Source organism: Pteronotus mesoamericanus, unplaced genomic scaffold (genome assembly GCF_021234165.1).
Source record: "Pteronotus mesoamericanus isolate MK-2021 breed Mesoamerican mustached bat unplaced genomic scaffold, CSHL_Meso_final scaffold_167, whole genome shotgun sequence".
NCBI classification, from domain to species: Eukaryota; Metazoa; Chordata; class Mammalia; order Chiroptera; family Mormoopidae; genus Pteronotus; species Pteronotus mesoamericanus.
In genome coordinates this window covers 15,959,358-15,982,303 of record NW_026555308.1, presented here as the reverse complement: position 1 = coordinate 15,982,303, position 22,946 = coordinate 15,959,358, and the positions used below count along the sequence as shown (strand labels likewise).

The window sequence follows — 22,946 nt, the reverse complement described above, 5'->3', positions numbered from 1 at the left end:
TCTAATGGAAAGAAGTCTTGGAACAGGAAGACAGTCCAGGGAACAGCAGACATTACACTTTGGTAGGAAATCTATTCACCTGCCTCTCTCTCCCTTTGTGCATTTCTCTCTCTCAACACAAACAAACACACACACACACACACACACACACAAAATCTGTCCTCATGTCTCCCTAAACTGTATCCCTTTCACAACTAAACTCTGCTTTGTAATTCTCATTTACTTTTTAAATCATTTTTTATTTTTCAATTATGGTTGACATACATTATTATATTAGTTTCAGGTGTATACCCCAGTGGTAAGATATTATATAACTTAGTGATTATCCTGATAAATTTCATACCCATCTGATACCGTAAGTACAAATTGGTTGTTACAGAATAGTCATGGGAATGTAAAGCAGAGCATAGGGAATATAGTCAATAATACTCTAATAACTGTGTATATTGATTTATTCTTGTTGTTGTCTCTGGAGTATATTTTCTGACCTTTCTCTTATCCTGAACACAACTGCCTGATCCTGGACAATTACTATAGTTATCAGATTAACTATGAATCATACCTCATCCTCACTTCATTGAAAAATTCCAAAGCAATAACTTTGGATTCCAGATATTTCATTCTAATGTTATAGTAATCAGCCTGAATACACAGAGATAAACATGATATATTGTTAAGTATAGTGTATTCCTATTTCTTTTAGAAGAGAGAAAGCAGGCTGTTAATAATAACTCTTTATTCTACATGATTTTTTATGTCTTTTTCAGGTATAATGACATATACTAATATTCATATTTCTAAAGACTGGATCAATTTGAAATAAAATATTCTCTCCTTTCTTCTTATAATACAGTTGCTGACCAAAGATCTTCCTAAGAACCCTCCCTGGCTGAACATCATATAAAGTGTGGGGCAAAAGTAGGTTTACAGTTGTGAGTACACAAAAAAAGTTTATTTTTGTATTATTATTTATTAATTATTGCATTATTTTCCATACAAACAACTGCAAACCTACTTTTGTCCCACCCCGCATAATATATCTTTGATAAAGCCACTGCCACTCTGAGGTTTTTCATAAATAAGCTTCAGATAATAATTAGCAGGTGGTGTTCTCTTCCCTACCTCCACATTTTTTTAAATTTATTTATTTATTTTAAAGATTTTACTTATTTATTTTTTGAGGAGAAGGGATGGAGAAAGAGATGGAGAGAGATGTTAATGAGAGAGAGAGACATAGATCAGTTGCCTCTCACACGCCCCCATCTAGGGACCCAGCCAGCAACCCAGGCATGTGCCCTGCCTGGGAATCGAACCAGCGACCTTTTGGTTCACAGGCCAACACTCAATCCACTGAGCCACACCAGCCAGCATGACATTTCTTTTGGATGGGCACTTTACATACCTATTTGCGAAAATCATCTGCGGGAGGCCCTTTATTTTTTGCCTTACTTCACTTGTAGCTTAAACTAGAGATAAAAAAACATCTAGCAACCAATGATGTCTTTTCATCTTTCATCTTCAACATTGAGGCCATTCTAGTAAGGGTTCACTCATTTTATGTCTGCTGAACTGATGGGAAACTGAGCCAACAAAACCTAAGGGAACTATTTCTCCCTGCCATGGTGGTATTTAGAGGGGGGCAGGCAGCATTATAAAACGATGTTGAGTTGCAGTGAAACTCTGACCACTTGTAATCAATACAAAGTTGATTCTGCATATGTATAAAGGGAAAGCTAATAAAGGACATGAAAAGAAAGACGGTTTAATGATTCAATGAAATAACTGAAAGGACTGATTGCCCTCGGAATTGAGAATAGAAGCATTTAAAATATCAAAATATCTTCAAAGTCTGTTCAAGGCTGGCCACTCAGCTAAAGCTGGAAACTCAGACACAAATACCCATAAGTATCGTCCTACACAAAAATAAAATCATAAGATGGCTGGACCAGACCCATGGGAAAGAGCAGGTATTCATCATGGAGGTGGGAAATCACCCTATAAAACAAAGGACTCCAAGCCAAAGGGAAAGTATTAGTGAGTTAAGAGTGGACCTATAAAGAGAGGCTAAATTGAAGATACCAAGAATACAAACAACTAAGAAGGAAATGGCTTCAAACTTTTGAAAATTACCTGTAATTTCCAATAGAAATCCTGTTCTAAGCCTTTGTTTAAGCATAAAATTTATATTCCCACACTATAACTGTATTAAAATGGAAATTATTTAAACCACAAAATGAAATTAGTTATATACCTGAATTATAATAAGTCTATTTCAATATCACCTCATCAAATTCAAATATTTTTCTTATAGGAAAATCTTTCCCAAGTATCAACCAAGGAAACCAGAAACAATTTTCCATTTTTTAAAAATCCTCACCCAAGGACATGCTTATTGATTTTAGAGAGAGGGGAAGGGAGGGGGAGAGGGAGGAAGAGAAACATCAATGTGAGAGAGAAGCATTGATCAGCTGCCTCTTGCACACATCGACTGGGGACCAAACCTGTTACCCAGGCATGTGCCCTGATGGAGAATCAATCCTGTGACCTTTCAAAAATTTACAGGATGATGCTCCAACCAACTTCAGCCACAACAGCCAGGGATCCTTTTTTTTTTTTTTTAAAGCAACAAGGGGACACAGAGTGGTAACATTGGGGATCTAATATGAGTGTAGAAGAGAAAGGGGAACTAGTTTCCTGCAGGGCATCTTAAGTGAGGAAGTCTATATGTCACATGAGATAAGCCACTTATCCCGGCCAGTCTCTCTATTGAGTAGTTCAGATTTGGGGAAGACAGAGAACAGACACTGCACCAGGGGCTGAAATGAGATCTAGAGTTACATTTCTGCATCTTTAGAGTCAAAAGTAGGATCCAGCTCAGAGCTGCACCCAAAGGAGCAGTGAGTTCAGAAGAAGTATGACTTGCAAGTAGCCTCATCATCCTTAGTCTGAGGTTGACTATCCAGAAACAAAGGTGACCTGTTTTATTTATACCGTATCCCCTAGGTATGAATGATAGAACATAGAGATTTCCCTGATTGCAAGAGGAATTCAAGTTCATGAAAATAAAAACTTTTGCCCTAACTGCTGTGGCTCAGTTGGTTGAAGCATAGTCATGTAAACTGAAAGGCTGCAGGTTCAATTCCTGGTCAGGGTGCAAAAGAGAGGCAACCAATCAATGTTTCTCTTCTTCTCTCTCCCTCTCTAAAGTCAATAAGCATGGCATGTCCTCCGGTGAGGATGAAAGGAAAAAAAAAAAAAAAGAAAACTCCAGATTATAACCACCGATAAAAACTGAATGAAGCGCTAGCTGGTGTGGCTCAGTGGATCGAGTGTGAGCCTGCAAACCAAAGGGTCCACAGTTCGACTCCGAGCCAGGGCACATGCCCAGCGTTGCAGGCCAGGTCCCCAGTAGAAGGCGTGCAGGAGGCAACCACGCTTTGATGTTTCTCTCCCTCTCTTCCCCTCTAAAAATAAATAAATAAAACTAAAAAAAAAAAAAAAAAAAACTGAATGAAGTTATGAAATGTCCCCCTTTGGCACTCTAACTGCTATTCAGAATTCACTTATCCATACTCTCTATTCTTTCTCCCCGCAATCCTGTATCTATCATCCTCCCTAGAAGACAATGTATTTTGTAAAGCTCTTGTTTCTTACGTAATGGGAACTTGAAGGCAAACCATTGGAGATGCCTATTAATTAAAGTAAGCACAAGGTCACTAATGAGATACACCTTTCGGCACAGGGCAAGTCCCTCTAAGAAGTTCGTCTGACAACAATCAACAGGTCATCACCACCAATTCATCGACAACAGGAGGCCCCAGTTTGGAATGGGATGAAGGGGGAAATCTTATTCAGTGAAAACAGCTCAACTGTAAAACAGTTCAATGGGATATAGCTCAATTGTGAAACAGCTTGGCTGTGAGAAAGCTCACGCATGAAACAGCAGTCCAAGTAGCTCTGGTGTTACACCACTAGATACAGTGTTGTAGCTTCAGCTGGTGAAATACAGTCTTCGGTGGTAACACAGTGCACTCCACTGAGGCAGAGGTGAAGCTGGCTCCTGTAAAGAAGACTCCCCGCCCCTGGTCCGAGATTAGGCCACTTCTATGCAAATGACTCCAAATCCACAGTTTCATTGATCCAAACAGCACTATCTTGATTGGTTGGAATGGAGCTGCTCTGATTGGTTGGTAAAGATGCAATCAGTTGATTTACAAGCCTAGGAGCTTGTTTAAAAGGCTCAGAAACACAGTGCAGGAAGCAGGCAGTTTTCCCCATAATTTCAAATAGCATAAGAGGCTTCTGTTTAGCAATGACTCCTAGACTCTGTTTATAAATTTGAGTCCAATTAGATATCAGGAGTCTCTCTTAACAGGCACGTTCAATCTAAGGGTCAACATTAACAAAGAACATGCGTACAACGAGCTCACCTAACACATGGTATTAACATGAATAAGTCTGCTTCATGATTTATTCATTACTTATTTCCATTTAAAGTGCATTTGCAAAAATGTTCCTGTCAGAAGAATTACTATCAAAACTCAGATTGTCATTCAGTCAAGGACATCTCAGAATGGGAAAATGAATGTCTATTCCTCAGGGCTGCTTCCTCCCCTCACAAACTGCCTGGGACACAATTCATTTAGGGAGATTCTCAGATGGCCAGGAAACATACATCCTGTTATTGTTATGGCTTCAGTCATCATCCTGTCATTTAAGAGTTCGATTGGCTTGTAAGGGTCACAGGAAAGGGACTGGGCCTGGAGTGGGTTTGCCTCAGGCTGGCCCATAGTGTGTGGGTTCTTGATTTCATGCAGGAAAGATTTTACAATATGAGACCAGGTGTTTTTGAGAGTATGTTTATTAAAGTTGGGGCAGAGAAACAAAGGAAGGGCTTAGGGTAGAAGAAGCACTAGGAGAAAGCCTCGGCAGAGCTGCTTTGGCTCCCCAGAAAAGTATAGGAAAGAAGTGATCCAAAGCGGTGCTGCTGTCAGGTCACTGAGAAGCAAAAGTCATGACGACAGTACTGAGCCAAGGCAGGGCTGCTGTTAGCTCACTAGAAAGTCAAAGAAGAGGGGGCCTTGGAGACAGTTTCAGGGGGTTAGCCCAGGATGAGCTGTCACCACTGCCCACTGCTCTCCTGGTTACAAGTTTCATGAGGACTCCTGCAGTTTAGGAGAAAGTCCCCGCCCAAGAAAGAAAGGGCATGGTGTGGTACTGAAAGAGCCAGCACTGGCATCCTTTGTCTTGAGGGCAGGAATCCTAGGGGAGGGTTTTAGGAGAATATTCATCACTTTTCCAGGTGTCCTTTTTAATATGTTGACGTACCAAAATGAGTGCATAGAGGGACCAGGGTCATTTTTTGGTCAGTTTGCCTCTTTCTTGGATTTGTTTGGTTCCGATTGGGTTTTTTGTTATTTATTCCCCTGACTTCATCTGTCCTTGGGTTTGGCTGGCACTAATGGCACTATTAGGCTTCTGTAATCTATATTCTTGACCAGGGTGATTTAAGCAATTTACTCTCTAGTTAGGGAAGAGAGTAATAAACTCTGTGCTCTCAAGTGTAAATTGCTTGAATTGTTTGGCCCTATTTGTCTAACTGATAGGGAAACTCAAAGTTAAAGATGTTAGCTTTAGTTATAGTTAATAGGCTTAATTGATTAATGCATGTGCAAAGCTGTTATTCCAAGATCTGGAATGCATGACCTAACGTGACTCCAGGAGGTCAACAAGTGATTCAACCTTGGTGCCTCAGGGGTTCTGCAAGCCATTAGATGGTATCTGAGCCACTGTGATCCAAGAAGGAAATGTCCAGTGATACAGATAAGAGAATTGTTGATTAGTAGATAAAGAAATACTAGAAAAGTTGCCAGATGGACTGAAACCCTGATTAATCTTTTTCCAAACCCCTTACCTAAGCTTTTTTTCTCCTTATAAAAAGTCGGCTTGAGATGAGATGTTAAGACAGTTTTTAGGGTACATAACCTGCCATCTTCTCAGATTGCTGGCATTTTAATAAAGCACCCATAAAGATTCAATTCTGGTCTCTACTCACTGGTCTGGTAGTGACAGGCAGCACGAACTCTGACTTTTCTGGTTGCAAACCATCTGTCTCATTTTCCCTTTTCTCACTTGTCAAAATTCTCATAACATTTAGTTTTGTTACCTCATAAGCACTAAACCAAAATATACTTCACAGGCTATAAAGGTAAGATTACTGACATTTGCCTGCTTCTGATATTGCTCTCTATGATGGTTAATTTTAAGAAGCAAGTCAGCTAGGCCACAGAACCCAGATACTGGGTTAAACTTTTTTCCGGATGTTTCTGTGAGGGTGTCTTTTGGATGAGATTAACATTGAAATCAGTGGACCTTGAGTAAAACAGATTGCCCTCCAAAATATAGAATGAACCTCATCCAATCAGTTGAAAACCTTGATAGAACAAAGGCTAACCTTCCCTAAGCAAAAAAGAAATACTGCCAGCAGACAGTCTTAGACTCAACTGCCACTCTTCCTTGGCTGGTCTACCCCAACACATCTTTTATTTTTTTATTTTTTTGCTGGACTTGCCACGCCTACACAATCATGTGAGTCGATTCCTTAAATCAAATCGGTTTCTCTCTCTCTCTCTCTCCCCCCACCCCCCTTCCACATGCACCAATCACACAAGATCCTATTGACTCTGTTTCCCCAGAGAACTCTTTTACATTATCCTAAAGAAAATAGGACTTTGCCTTAAATTTATTTAAAAGGCATACAGTTTATTTGAAGATCAACAATCAATAACATTAACTAAGTTAACAATAGTCTAAGAAAAGCTAATCCAATTCCAGATGTGGAGACTTACTACCTCTTTTCCAAAGTTTCATTTAAGTTTCCAAAAGACTAATAGAGACACTGCTTTATCCAAATAAGAGAAAGTAATTTCTCTAAAAAAAAAAGAAAAGAAAAAGAAAAAAAAAGTGTTTGAGGCTAAAAGTCAAGATGAAATACTAAAATATCAATTAGCATTTTCTTTGCAGGTGTAAAAAAAATACATCACATACACACACAAATCTATACAGGTAAACTTTCCCTAGAAAATTCATAAAATAAAATAAAATAAAGGAATAATTATTGAGCATACATTATTATTGATCATGAATCATTATTTGCATTGCTTTTCTCTGTCTCTCATAAGAAATAAAAATAATAAGTAGTACTGTGGTATAATAAGAAATATATATGGTCTTTGTTCTGGGGTCCTGGAAAGCTCCTAAAACCTTTAGGATTTTCTGAGATATAGGAGAGTCCTTTGTCATCCATGAGAAGTCCCTTTGAGAATTCCTGAGTTTATGCCAATGAGCTGACTGAGGAAAAGACTCCTAAATAGCTTCGGGATGGGGCTGGTCACCAGAAAGACCAAAGCTTACAGGGTTGACATTTTTAGGCACATCCACAGACCTGTGTGAAGGGAAAGAGGGGGCTACAAATTAAGCTCTATAAAAACTCTTAAACAACAAGATTTGATGAGCTGTCAGGTAGTGAGTAGAGCCCCCTGTGAACACTGTGGTGCACCACAGTCCCCTGGGGACAGAAGCACCTGGGCTAAGAGCCCTCTCAGACCTCTCAGGCTTCACTCTATGAACCCCTTCATCTAGCTGTTCATCTATATCGTCTCTAATATCCCTTATAATAAACATAAGTACAGCGGGTCCCTGGATAACAGTTTCACTCAATGTCATTTCATTACAACCTTGGTGAGAAAAAAAGAACTTGATTCCCTGCCAGGGCTGTGTGTGTGGAGTGTACACATGCTCCCCATGTCTGTATGCGTTTCCTCCGGAGACTGCAGTTTCCTCCCACAAACTAAAGATGTGCACGTGAGGTGAAGTGGCGTGTCTACACTACCCCAGTCAAGTGGGTATGAGTGTGAGTGGGTGTGGGTGTGAGTGGAAGGGTGTCCTGTCCAGGCTGAGTCCCCACCTTGTGTCCTGAGTTGCTAGGAGAGGCTACAGCCACTTGTGATCCTGAACAGGTTGAATAAGCAGGTTGAAAAATAATTATCTTACTTGTTTTAATTAATCTTTTCTAAATACATATATAGCTTACACTTATTTCAATGTTTAATAATAAATGTGTTTTGCGTTTTTAATTAGAGGTTTGGTGATGTTTTTATGACCAGAAATATATTGTAGGAACTTAACTCTTGCTTATCTCAATTAGTCTATAATAAAATTGGTTTCATTATACATTGTTTCACTTTAAGTAACAGTTTCCAAGAACCTATCAACTATGTTAAATGAGGAATTACTGTAAGTATTCTGTGAACCTAGCAAATTAATCAAATCTAAGAAGGAGGTTATAGAAACCTCCCATTTACAGCCAGTTAGTCAGAAGCACAAGTTAACAGTCTGGACTTGCAAGTAGCATCTAAAGTAGGGGCAGTTTTGTAGGACTAAACCCTTAAGCTGTGGGGTGCAGTGCCATTTCCAGATAGTGTCAGAATTGAATTAAATTTGTGTGACACCAGTCAGTGTCTGCTGAGACTAGAAGAACTATTTAATGGCACTAACACGTGCGTGCACGCACACACACACCCCCACACACCCCCACCCACCCACCCACCCACCCACCCCCCAGAAGCACTAAATTTCAAGAAGCAGTGACTTGACAGAACAAATTTCTTTGCATAAAAGAATCCCCTGATCTTCAAAATACTAATTACAAGCATTTATAAATATGATGTTAGCACCACAAGAGTGCCTATATCAAAACAACATTGGCTGGAATTCATTTTTTATCATTGCATATGAAAAGGAGGATATAAGAGACAAGGACTTAGAAGTGGTAAGTAGAGACATAAGCACAGAGATTTAACAGAGCCTAACAAATTTCAGTTCTTCTACAGCCCAGGGTGCAGGTTTGATCCCAGTCAGGGCACATACAAGAACCAACCAATGAATGCCTAAATAAATGGAAAAGCAAATCAATGTTTCTCTCCCCCCACCCACCTCTCTCTCTCTCTCTCTCTCTCTCTCTCTCTCTCAAATCAATTTTTTAAAAAAATTTAAAAAGTCAAATGTATATACTATTTCTACAAAGTTTGCATTTATCTATCTGAAAATTTGCTAAAAGAGACAAAACCCTACCAAAGAGGTAATTCCTCTGCCAATTTAATTCAGGTTATTAGTGTTTCTCTGTATAGAAAAAAATAAATACCTTTAAACTGCTTGATCATGTTCTGATGGTTTTCAATGGCTTCCTCTAAGATTGCTTCAGGCGGGTCCATCTTCCACCGCCACTCAGTGCCCACTGGATTGGTGTGGTGCCTAGGAAAAAGAGCAAACGTTCTAAAGTACTCTCTGAAACAAGATCTCAGCTAGTCCTCTACTATGAAATATTTAACAAAATCATAAAATCTGGGTTGATTTCCCCCGGAAACTTAGCTGTTTATAGCTATATTTTATTTAATTAGAAATAAATTTAAGTCATGACAACTCACAAAGAGGGGTGAATAGAGAAGTCCCTGGCTGAGACTGAGGTTTAATCATAACAATACAAAATGTGTATCCCTCTCCCCCAGCCACGCACTACCAGGCTAACAAGCATCTAATAACAACTAACAGTAGAATAATGCCAGAATAGGTGCAAGATCATAGCCATAGACCTTCCCTGAGAGGCAATGCAATGGAAAGACCTGAAGCTCAGGATATATCAGACATTGAGAAAAAAAGAAAAAAACCTCTGGCAGGCAAGCCTCCATGCTATACAAGGTAACGCTAACGGAATTTTAAGCCAGTGATACATTGAGGGCACGCACAGAAACAACAAACCTTAATTCAAGCCCAGCTCCTGACTAGATTAACTCAAACTCAAACAAGAAAGGCCTAACAGAAAGAAAAGGTGTGCCACTGTCAAAATACAGGAAAGTTACCTCAGTCCCTAATATACTAAATAAAATGTCCCACTTCAAACAAAATATTATCAGGTATACAAAACAGCAAGAAAAACAACCCATTTCCAATAGAAGGCAATCAACAAAACCAAACTTTTGACATAAGTGTTGGAACTGACAGGCAATTTTTTAAAAGTACGATTAATACGTTAAAAGCCCTAATAGAAAAATGTCAGGTTTCCAGTCAAGATGGAGGCGTAGGTAGACACACTTCTCCTCACTGCAAAACTGTTACCGAACAAAAGGACCCGTGGCGGGGATGCCCAGATGCTATTACCGAAACAACGGCACCCTCCTTCCCCGGGACCCCTTGGTTGTGGGTCCTTTGCCCGCCGCCCTTGGAATTATGGCTCTGAATGGCAGAGTAGGGTGAAAAGGAAAATAATTACTTATTCAAAAGTTATACAGCCTTGGTTAATGGCTAAATGTCACCCTTAAACCTCAAAATCCCTTCAAAACAACCACCAGCACACAACACCCAGAACTGCCAGAAAATCACCCGGAACTGGATGAAAGTCTGACAACCAAGGATTTAAAGAAGCTATATTCATCGAGACAGGTAAGAGGGGCAGAGACAGGGAGCCTGGGCAGAGAGGACAGTGGGGGGTGATAAGGCAGCAAGGTGGCAGCAGATAGCAAAATAGGCAGACCAACATTTCACATGTGGTGGATAAAAATCAGGGGGACACCTTGTGAGCAAGCAATACCAGCCCCAGGCAAGACCGCACAGCCCGCAGCTCCAGCACCAGGAAAAATAAACCCTCATGACTTCTGGCTGTAAACCCAGTGGGAGTTGGGGTGGTGGAAGAAACTTCCAGTATCTCAAGAGAACCTAGAATGTAGGCAAACCCACCCACTCTGTAAACCACAACCAGCACAGTAGCTGAAGGGGCGCCAGTCACATACAGGAAGTGGGTGAAGTGTCTGGAAAAGGGGCAAGTGCCACGCAAGTCCCCAAAAGCCAGTCAGCAGTGGCATTGTCCCTTCATTGACCCTTCCCCCACACCCAGAGGCACAAAGCAGTGAAGCAGGTTGCGCCATCCTCGCAAATACCCAAGGCTCCTCCTCAAACAACTTAACAGGTATGCTAAAACAAGAAATCAAGGCGGCTCTACCTAGTACAGAGACAGAGGGAAGCTGCCAAAATGAGGAGACAAATATGGCCCAAACGTAGGAACAGAACAGAACCCCAGAAAAAGAACTAAGCAATGCTGAGATAGGCAATCAATGAGAAGCAGAGTTCAAAAACACTGGTGGTCAGATTGCTCAAAAATCTCATTGAATACAGCAACCATAAGGGAAGAATTGAAGGCTATACTAAGGGAAATAAAGAAAAATCCACAGCAAACCAACAGTGAAGGGCAAGAAGCCTGGCTTCAAACCAACGATTTGGAACATAAGAAATAAACATTCAACCAGAACAAAATGAAGAAACAAGAATTCAAAAACATGAAGAGAGAATAAGACGACTCTGGAACATCTCCAAAAGGGCCAACATTTGAATCACATGGGTACCAGAAGAAGAGGGAGAACAGGAAATTGAAAACTTATTTGAAAAAATAATGATGGAAAATTTCCCCAATATGGCGAGGGAAATAGACATGCGAGTCCAGGAAGCACAGAGAATCCCAAACAAGTTGAACCCAAGAAGGAACATACCACCACACATCATAACTAAATTACCCAAGGTTAAAGATAAGGAGAGAATCTTCAAGGCAGCAAGAGAAAAGGAGTTACCTACAAAGGAGTTCCCATAAGACTCTCAGCTGATTTCTCAAAATAAACCTTACAGTCAAGAAGGGACTGGAAAGAAGTATTCAAAATCATGAAAAGCAAGGATCTATATCCAAGATTACTCTGTCCAGCACAACTATCATTTAGAATGGAAGGGCAGATAAAGTGCTTCCCAGATAAGGTCAAGTTAAAGGGGTTCATCATCACCAAGTCCTTATTATATGAAATGTCACAGGGACCTATCTAAGAAAAAGAAGATGATCAAAAACTATGAACAGTAAAATGACAACAAACTCACAACTATCAACTGAGCCTAAAAACAAAACAAAAAGAAGAACAACAAACTAAGCAAACAACTAGAATAGGAACAGAATCACAGAAATGGACATCACATTGAGGGTTATCAGTGGGGAAGGGGACAGGGAGGATGGGGGAAATGGTCCAGGGAATAAGAAGCCTAATTGGTAGATACAAAATAGACAGAGGGAGGTTAAGAATAGTACAGGAAATGGAGAAACCAAAGAACTTATATGTACAACCCATGGACATGAACTAAGGGGCGGAATGCTGGAGGGAAGAGGGATGCAGGGCAGAGGGGGATAGAAGGGAGGAAAAAACTGGACAACTGCAATAGCATGGTCAATGAAATATACTTTTAAAAAAATATGTATATTGTAAACCTGAGGGGAACCTTTAAAAGGTATACAAATAATAAACCGAAATGGACATAAAATCACTAAAGTGCTCAATTAACATGAAAGGATGCAGAAAAAAATATAAATGAACACACAAAACAAATAGAAAACAGCAAGATATAGGATTCTAATCAAACCACACCAAAAATCACTTTCAATGGGAATGATTTAAACATACCAATTAGAAGACAGAGTTTATCAGATGAGCTCAAAACACAAGACCCAACTATATGAGGTTAGCATTACTCTAATAAAAAAAAAAAAACCCTAAAGATATCCCCAATATACAGATCAGTATCTTCCTATGAACATAGACATAAAAACTTTAAAAACGGGGTAAAAAAACTAGCAAATTGAATCCAGCAACATATAAATAAGATAATATATCACAACCAAGTAGCTTATCCCAGGAATATAAGACTGGCTCAGTATCCAAAAATCAATCACTATATTTTAGCATATTAAAAGAATGAAATTTTTTAAAAATTCACATGATATCTAAATAGAAGAGGTAGCTAATAAAATTCATTATCCTTTCAGGAAAAAACTCTCAACAAGCTAGGAATAAAAAGAAATTTCCTTAATCTCATTAAGGGAGTCCAAAAGAAAGAAAAGAAAAAGCCCTATAGTTAACATCAAGCTTAATGGTGTAAGAATGAATGCTTTTTTTCTTCATATCAGAAACATGCAAAAAATATCCTTTCTCACCACTCTTATATAGCATGTAAGTCCTAGTTAATGAAATAAGTCTAAAAAAAGGAAAAAATAAAACACACTTCACAGATGAGATGATTATCTACATAAAAAATTCAAAAGAATCTACAAAAAATGTACTGGAACTAATGAGAACAAGTAAGGGAGCTTAACACACACACAAGATACATGATTAATATACAGAAATCAATTGTCTTTATATATAGTAGCAAGGAAAAATTATAATTTGAAACAAAGAAAAGTACAATTTATACTAGGAACAAAAATGACATATCTAAGTATAAATATAATATTATATGTACAGGATCTGTATGCTGATAACTACAAATAACTAAAACAAGAGATGAAGACCTAGATAAAAGAGACAATATACTTATGGATTGAAAAAAATTCAGTATTATTAAAATCTATGGATCAATAGAATTTCAATACAAGTCACAATTAGTAGGTAATGACGAGATGAGCCTAAAATTTATACGGAAAGGCAAAAAGCTAGACTGGCTAAAACAATTCTAAAGAAGAAGAATTAAGATGAAGGATTCACAATACCCAATTTCAAAACAGTATAAGCTACTCTAATCAAAACAGTGTGATATTGGCTAAGGAAAGACAAGTATATCAACAGAAACAGAACGAGAGACCAGAAACATGCCCACACATATAATGTCAACTGATTTTTAACAAAGGTGCAAAGACAACTCAATGGAGAAAGGACAGTCTTTCAATAAATGTTGACAGAACAATTGGGTATCCATAGGACAAAATAGCAACAACCAAAAATAACTCTTTCTATTCATACGTTGGACATCATGAGCAATAAAATAAATTGACAGCATGAGCATTTGGATATGTTGTACTGAGAAGGGGGTATCTCTCTCTATCTCTCTCTCTCTCACACACACACACACACACACACACACACAAAAATCCATTATCTTGATCTAATAAATGTATGCCCAACACAAACCAAATTCAGGAACCTTCTACAAAACACTTGACCAATATTTTTTTGAAGTGTCAAAGACATGAAAGACAAGAAAAACTACAGCACTGTCACAAATAGTCAAAGCCTAAGGACATACAAAAATTAAATGCAATGTGGGACACTGAACTGGGTCCTAGAACAGAAAAATGACAGTAATGGAGAAACTGGCAAAACCTAAGTAAGTCTCCAGTTTAATTAGCAGTATTGTATCAATGTTAATTTCTTGGTTTTGAAAATTATCCTATGGTGATGTAAGGTGTTAACATTAGAGGAAGATGGATGAAGGGTATATTGGAAGCCTATATACTACCTTTGCAATTTGTCATATAAGAAAAAGTTTTCTAGTCAAGGAACATATAGCAAGGACTCATGGACAAAACCAAAGGGGTAGAGTTGAGGGAGGGTGGGAGGGAGGGAGGGGGCAAGGGAAAGTGGTGGGGGGAAGGCAGAGACAAATGTAGTTGAAAAAATAAATTAATTAATTTTTTTAAAAATTTTAAGAACAATTTTCTTTCCTTAAAATGCTTAACGTTGTTGGAAAAACAGGAAATAAGAATTTGTATTTCCATATTGAAGTATAAATTGATGTAATCTGTATCTCCTATACATAATAAAAATATAAACAATACTTTGTATAACAAAGTATTAATTACATAGCCAACTATAAAAGCAATTAAAAATTATATTTGCAAAATATAAACCCATCTTGGTCATGACCTTCCATTGCTGTTTTTCAATGCTGGACTCAGTACTTTTAATATGTTGTTCAGGATTTTACAGCCACGCTCATGAGTGAAAGTGCACTGCAATTTTTGTCTTTCATACAGTTCTCTGAATTGGTATGAAGGTTACGCTAGCATCTTAAAATAAGTCAGGAAATGTTCTCTCTTTCTTTGCCACTTTAAAAACAAAATGCCCTTTAAACATCTTTCTCTCCTGTTTTCCAAACAATAATTTAACTTAGCAGATAAAAATCTAGTTCCAAATCTTTACGCCCTTTGACATAAAAGGATCTCTATAAAGTAGAAGCAAAAAAACAAGACACAGAAAATTGTAAAGTATCCTGCCGTTTGTGTGTGTATACACACATGCACACCTCCCACATACATTGTACACATAAAAATCTAGTTCCAAATCTTTATGCCCTTTGACATAAAAGGATCTCTATAATGTAGGAGCAAAAAAACAAGACACAGAAAATTGTAAAGTATCCTGCCGTTTGTGTGTGTATATACACATGCACACCTCCTACATACATTGTACACGCACACATAAATCGGTTAGCATATGTGTAGAAAATCTCTGAAAACCTAACTGAGAGAGGACAAGAATGTTAAGGAAGCCGATTTTCACAGTGTAACTGTTTGAATATTTTGAATTTTTCACTATATGCAAGGCAGACCTTTCAAAATAAATTTAGAATATACTTTTAAAACTTACATTTACTACTCAAGACAAGTAAAACTTTTTCAAAGAACTTTATTGAATATAATTCACATACCATAAAATTTAATTTAAAATGTACAAGTCTATGGCTTTTAGTATATTCACAAAGTTGTGCATGCACCACTACAATCAATTTTAGAACATTTTCATCACCACCCCCCCAAAGAAAACCCTTCTCCCCTTCGCTAGCACTCTTCAATCCACCCATTGCTCTACTAGGCAATCATTGATCTACATTCTGTTTCCACAGTTTTGTGTATTTGGGGCATTTAATAGAATACAGTCATATAGTGTGTGATCTTTGTGACTGGTTCCTTTCATTTTGCATCATGTTTTCAAGGTTCATCCATGTTGTAGCATATATCAGTACTTCATTCCTTTTTATTGTCAAATAACATTCTGTCGGTTACACACACACACACACGCACGCACACGCACACACACATAGACCCCTTTTGTTTATCCATTCATCAGTTGATGGACATTTGTTTTATTTCCAGTTTTTGGATATTGTTAATATCTTTTCATGTGTTTACTGGGCATTTTTATGTCTTCTCTGGAGAGCTGTCTAGTCAGCGTACTGATCCTTTGCCCACTTTTGAAATCAGTTTATTCAAGACAAATAAAACTCTTAATGTGAAACATCAAAATAGAAGATTTTCACTTAAAAGAACCAAAATAGATGAAATACAATAGTAAATTTGGAGTACTTATACCCATAACACTCAACAGCTCTTTCTGAGAATTAGAAGAAAATATTTTATCTTCTAATATAATATAAATACTTTTCAGTGTTTTCACTATATCCTTGGATAACTAGAAAAGGGAATACATGTAAAGAACTAAATGAGGGATAATGGCATTATAGCTATACTCTTTTTTGAAAGGCCTTATTTTTTATATTGTCTGTCCACTGAAGTATGTACAAAATAAATAAGAGCCTACTACCCATATTATCAAAATGAAGTAAGAAATTCATTTTGGAAAACTCACATTTGTACAACCTATTATAGTTTAAAAACATTTTCATATGCACAAACTCACTCACATAATTAAGCCTCACAGCAACCCTGTAATGAAGGTATCACTGTTTATTTTAGAGTTAGGAAACTGAGGCTCAGGGGCTATTTTAAGAAACTGTTAAAATAAAGAAAAAACATTCATATAAGCATTTAAACCAATTTTTATTAGCCCTTTTCTGATATCCTTATTACATTATTCATTATTGAAAGAGATGATGAATTATAATTTTAAGTTAGTATATTAGTACTTATTTACCAGTCATAGTAAATAACCCCATTTACTTTAATTTTCTAAAATCTCATTAACAATTCTGTTAAGCATATTGCTTATATTTTTTTAAAACTGGGTAAGTTTGTTGCTTGAGAAACTAAAGGACTGCATTTCTGGCTACAAACAAGTAATACAGGTAAGGGGCAATACCCACTAACTCCTGCTATTTCCTTTGAATCTTGACCTTCAAAAAAACAACTACTTTTGTCTACAGTCATAGGAAGAGATTATAAAATTTGATTTTTTTTAATTTTAAGAGATTGAGATTGTAAAATGTCAAATATTAAGAACTAGTACACAAACCACTTTATCTCTCCTACAAGTTAAGTGTTATATGACCCAAATACTTCAATCCACATAACCATATGTCTATTGTTTGCAAGTTCTCACCTTATATTTTTAAAGTTTTCTAAGCACATACCCTACCACTAAAAAGGAGATTTGATGTATTGTTTAATTTGAATGTTGTCACGTTTTAGCAATTTCCTTTGCTAACAAAGTACTTTTAAACCACTATATGCAGGATTTCTCAAATGCAGCACAACTGCCATTTTGGACTGGAAAATTCTTTGTTGTGGAATGTTGTCCTGTGTATTATAGGATATTTGAAAGGATCCCTGGCTTCTACCCACTAGATGCCAGCAGCACCTCCTTCAGTTTTAGCAATCAAAAATGTCTCCAGACATTGTAAAATGTCCCAAGTTTCCCCACAAGAAAAAATAAAAACAATTTTTCCCCATTTGGGAACCACTGACTTAGGAAGATGTCCAAAAAAATACTTTTCAGTGTTTTCACTATATCCTTGGATAACTAGAAAAGGGAATACATGTAAAGAACTAAATGAGGGATAATGGCATTATAGCTATACTCTTTTTTGAATGGCCTTATTTTTTATATTATCTGTCCACTGAAGTATGTACAAAATAAAACAATGTAATGGCTGAGATTTGCCTCATATTAGTGAGGACTAGTGTAGTGAATGAAACATGACTGGTAATATGTTAATAAATGCACACAGAAGTCCATTATACTATTCCCCTTGGTTATGTTAAAATAAGAAAACCTAATAATAAAAGTTTATAAGAGAAACCTAACTTAGATCTTAGTAGATAAATAACAACCTAATGACTGCATCAAAAGATTACAGTTCAAAGAAACAACAGACAGCTGAATGAATTCCTGGGACTATAGGATGGGAGGGAGATTCTTTGGTGAATCAGAGCACTAAAAAGTGCTCACACATACTGGGGAACTTAGAAAGCCTTAAACATGTTCAGGATAGGATGCACAGTCGAGAAGACCTGAGAAGACCTTGAACTTTCACCTACAACTGATTTTTAGGCTTATCACAAGCAGGACGTAAAGGCTAAAGCAGAGTTGTAAACAGCCTAGCTAAATTTTGAAGGAATCGCCCAACAGAGTACAAAGTCTCTTTTTCTTCTTTGGGTCCATGTGCTCGAGGAAATGTCTATTAATGCATTTGCTAACCACTAAGAGACAGATGTCATAGATAATACACAACAAAGAATAGAGTCTATACAAAAACAGGTTAGAAAACTCACTTAGCAAACAACTAAAACCCAGATCAATCAACGAAAACGAACTCTGAAAAATAGGAAAAATCTGATTTACACAGTTAACACATAATATTCAAAATGTGGTGTTTTCAGTAACACATTACAAAGAATGCAAAGAAACAATAAAAGTATAGCCCATTCCCAGAAGTAATTAACAAAAACTCTCCCTAAGGAACCTCAAACATCAAACTTACTAGAAAAAGAATTTAAATCAACTGCCTTAAACATTCTCAAAGAGTTAACGGAAACCATGAACAGAGAGCTGAAGAACACCAGAAGAACAATGTCTCAACAAATACAGAATATCAATTAAAAGATACAAATGATAAGAGAACTCCCCCAAAAAACCCACACTAGAACTAAAAAGTATTAATAACTGAAATGAAAAATTCAGTAGAGAGCTTCAATATCATATTCAGGCAGACAATGAGAAAAGAGAATCAATAACCTGGAAGATGCACCAATCAGCCTGAGGAGCAGAAAAGTGTACAAAAAATAAACAGAACCTTCAAGACATGTGGAATACCACCAAGAATACCACCATATGCATAATGCAAGTCCCAAAAGGAGAGGAAAGAGAGAAAAGGGCAGATCAAATATTTAAAGAAACAGTGAGTGAAAACTTTCTAAACTCAAAAAAAGACAAATTTACATATCTAAGAAACTCAATAAACTCCAAGTAGGATAAATTCAGAGATCCACACCACCCTGACTAAGTGGGTCAGTTGGTTGGAGCATCGTCCTGTATACTAAAAAACTGAGGGTTCAATTCCCAGTCCAGGCACGTAAACCCGAGTTGTGGATTCAATCCATGGTCAGGACAGGTATAAGAGGCAACCAATGAACATTTCTCTCTCACCTCAAGGTTTCTCTCTCCCCCAACCCCTCAATTCTTCCCTCTCTAAAATCAATAAAAACATATCCTTGGGTGATGGTTTTTTAAAAATCCACACCAAGACACATTACAATCAAACTGCTGAAAGAAGCAAGGAAAAGACACTCATCACATACAAGAAATCCTCAATAAAATTAAGAGGCAATTTCTCAGTAGAAACCATGGAGTTCAGGAGGCAGTGGGATGACATATTTAAAATGGTAAAAGGCAGATTATGTCAACAAAAAATTCTATATTCAGCAAAACTATTCTTCAAAATTGGAGAAGATATTCAGATATTCCCAGATAAACAAAAGCTGAAGAAATTCATCACTAGTAGACCAGCCTACAAGAAATGCTAAAGGCAGAAATGAAATGACACTAGACACATCTGAACTATACAAAGAAATTAAAAAAAAAAAAAACCCATAAAGGCAATTATACGCATTATATAGAAAAGTCAGTATTATTGCACTTTTGATTCTAAATCCTTTTTATTCCTATATAATTTAAAGGAATAAAACAGCAATCATAAATCTATGTTAAGGGGCACACATTGTATAAAGTTGTAATTTGTGACAACATAAAGGGGGATGAACGGAATTTTACATGAGCAATTATTTTGAATTCTATTGAACCAATGATGGTAATAGTTCAACATAGAGTCAAATCTCATTGGCTGCTGATTCCATATTTGCTAATTACATTCTTGGTAAAACTTATTTGTTACGCCAAAATCAATACTTGAGGCATATTGTAATCATCCATGGCCATGCACAGAGAAGCCAAAATTTTGAATCACCTGGTACAGATATGCCCAGGTGAAGTCAAACAAGGCAATAATGCTCTTTCTGCCTTCTTATTTAAGTTCTCATACCTTAAACAGGTTTTCTTTAGGCAGTCAATTTAATGTTCTGGGTTTTTTTGCATTTTTGTGCTATTTTTTTGTGTGTGTGTGATTTTTGCTGTTTAAAGTCTCTACCACGCACAGTGATGAAGCGCTGGGTCGTGTTCCAAAGTGCAAGAAAGGTATGATGTGCTTTTATGGGGAAAAATATATAGGTTAATAAGCTTCATTCAGAAATGAAATACAGTACATTAACCATAAGTTCAATGTTAATAAACCTACAACACATTAAATAAGGTGTCTTTAAACAGTAACACATATGAAACAAGGTTATATATTAATAAAATGATAAAGATGCTGTGACAAAGGAATTACGGGAACTTAATCCTTTATCTCCCTTAAAAGTGGTAGTTCAGTATGTGCCAATGTAGCATTCACACAGCTTTAGAACATAACTACCACAAATAAAGAGATCTAATTGTAGATTGTTAGAAGTTTAATAGGCTAGTTATAATTCCCAGTGTAATAACCTCCAAGAAAATAAAAAAATGTACAGAAAAGCAACATGGAGTCAAATGGTACATAAGAAAAAGTCAAACACAAAAGAAGACAGTAATAAAAAAAAGCAACAAAAAAGATGTAAAACATAAGACAAATAAAACTAAATGAATTAAATTCTCTAACGAAAAGCCAAAGATTGGCAGAATGGATTTAAAAAAATAGATCCAACAATACACTGTAAGAAGTTCACTTTAGATGCAAAGACACAAACAGACTGAAGGTAAAAGGGAAGAAAAAGATATATCATGCAAATAGTAACAAAAGAGAGCCAGCATAGCTATACTTACACCACACAAATAAGAGTTTAAGTCAAAAATGTTTACAAGAGTCAAAAAAAGAACATTACATATTGATAAATGGGTCAGTCCTTCAAGAAGATTTAACGGTTATAAGCTGAAGCAAAAATTTATAAGCCGAAGAGAAAAATATGGTTCCATATTAGTAATTACACAATTCAAAATCACATCTTAAATAATGCATAGAACAACTAGGCAGAAAATTGAAAAGGAAATGGAGGAGTTGAACAATACTATAAATCCATAATACCTACAACATATATAGAACAATATATCCAAATACATCAAATACACATTCTTTTTTCAAGTGCATACAGAACATTTTCCAAACAGACCATATTCAGACCAGGTCAGAAAACAAGTTTCAATAAATTTTTAAAAAGTCAATGAAACCAAAAATTGGTTCTTGCAAAGCAAACAAGCTGACAAATAATCTCTACCAAGATTAAGAAATAAAAAAGACTAAAATTAGTAAAATCAGAAATGAAACTGAGGATATTACTACCAAATTTACAGAAATAAAGAGGACTATGAGAATACTATGAACAACTGTATACCAACAAATCAGATAAATCAGATCAAATGCACAAATTCCTGGAAGCACACAAAGTTCCTAAACTGACTCACATAGTAATATAAAATTTAAACAAACCTCTAACAAGTATCAAGTATACTGCTTATAAATTTTTGAATCAGTAATCAAAAATCTCCCTGCAAAGAAAAGCCCAGGAACAGGTTTCACTGAAAACCACTAATCATCTAAAGAATTAATACCAATCCTTTTCACACTCTTCCAAAAAATAAAAGAGGAAACATGTCCTAACTTACTCTATGAGACCATTGGTACCCTGATAACAAAGCCAGACAAAGACATCATAAGAAAAATCTGTTTCTCATGAAGATGTCAGTTAGCAATTCTGAAAAGTCTTTCACCCACATGTACTAAGGTTGAAATTAGTATGTTACAGTAAGAAAAGCCAGGCCAGGTTTTCAATATCAGAGAAAAAAATTACAAATAAACAAAAAGAGAATGCTAGAATGAGCTCACTGGTGCTAACTGGAGTTGAAGGTAGCAGTGAAAACCCATGGCTGTGGGGTTTTGTATTTTAATATACACAGATAGAGGCACATATATACATATATTTCCTACTTCTCTCTGCTGAGAGGGTCAGGAAGCACTAACACTCCCATAGAAATGAGAACATCAAACATCCAAATTTTGGATTCTAAAGACCATTCTTCACTAAAAGAAACTATGGTTCCTGAGAGAAATAGTTGATTCCAGGGCTGGGCAGAGAAAACACAAAATAAGCTCAGAGTCTCTTCAGGAATCAGAAAATACAGAAAACTGTTAAAGAGAAATAAAGAAAAAAATGCAGGAGCCAATCCAAAAGAGCTCCCAATGATCAAAGCTGGAAAAATATGAGCAATTAAATAAATAATAATAGTATTGGATTATAACCAAAGGAATAGGTATCCTTGAATCCCAACTAATATAAACAAATAGTTTATAAATAAATAAATAAGAGAGAAGTGACCCTTCCTTGCAAAAGATTTCCAATTAGTAAATGTTAAAAAAAGGAAATAAATAATTCCAAGTTGTAATTAATGCAGGCAAGATCCACCAATGAATGAAAAATTTGGTGGATAAAAGTTGAATGAACAGCACATCTGCATAGCCTCAAAGTATCTCCCCCACAATATTTATTAATTACAAGGAGAAGATAATTTTTAAGGCGTAACTTTATACCTGAAAATCTGGCAGATATTAATTTAGTCAAATAATGAAGGCTAACATCATCAGTAATAACATACATTGATGCTCCCTAATACAATGCACTGAGAAGATCACATACTTCTATGGTATTTTTCCCAAAATATATAATTTCACTCTAATTATGAGAAAACATTCAACAAAACCAAATTGAGGGACATTCTACAAAATACCTGATTGGTACTCTTCAAAAGTGTCAAGGTGATAAAAGA

The 22,946-nt window shown here is 36.6% G+C and overlaps 1 protein-coding gene across 2 annotated transcripts in view; it reads right to left on the bottom strand.

The window, feature by feature from the left end:
• LOC129083751 (S-adenosyl-L-methionine-dependent tRNA 4-demethylwyosine synthase TYW1) overlaps positions 1-22,946 on the bottom strand; it is a 177,849-nt gene that overhangs the window by 72,590 nt on the left and 82,313 nt on the right. For both annotated transcript variants that reach the window (XM_054589685.1, XM_054589687.1), the window contains exon 11: positions 9,203-9,312. In XM_054589685.1, coding sequence (XP_054445660.1) covers positions 9,203-9,312 — 110 coding nt within the window. The remainder of the gene's footprint in view (positions 1-9,202; positions 9,313-22,946) is intronic.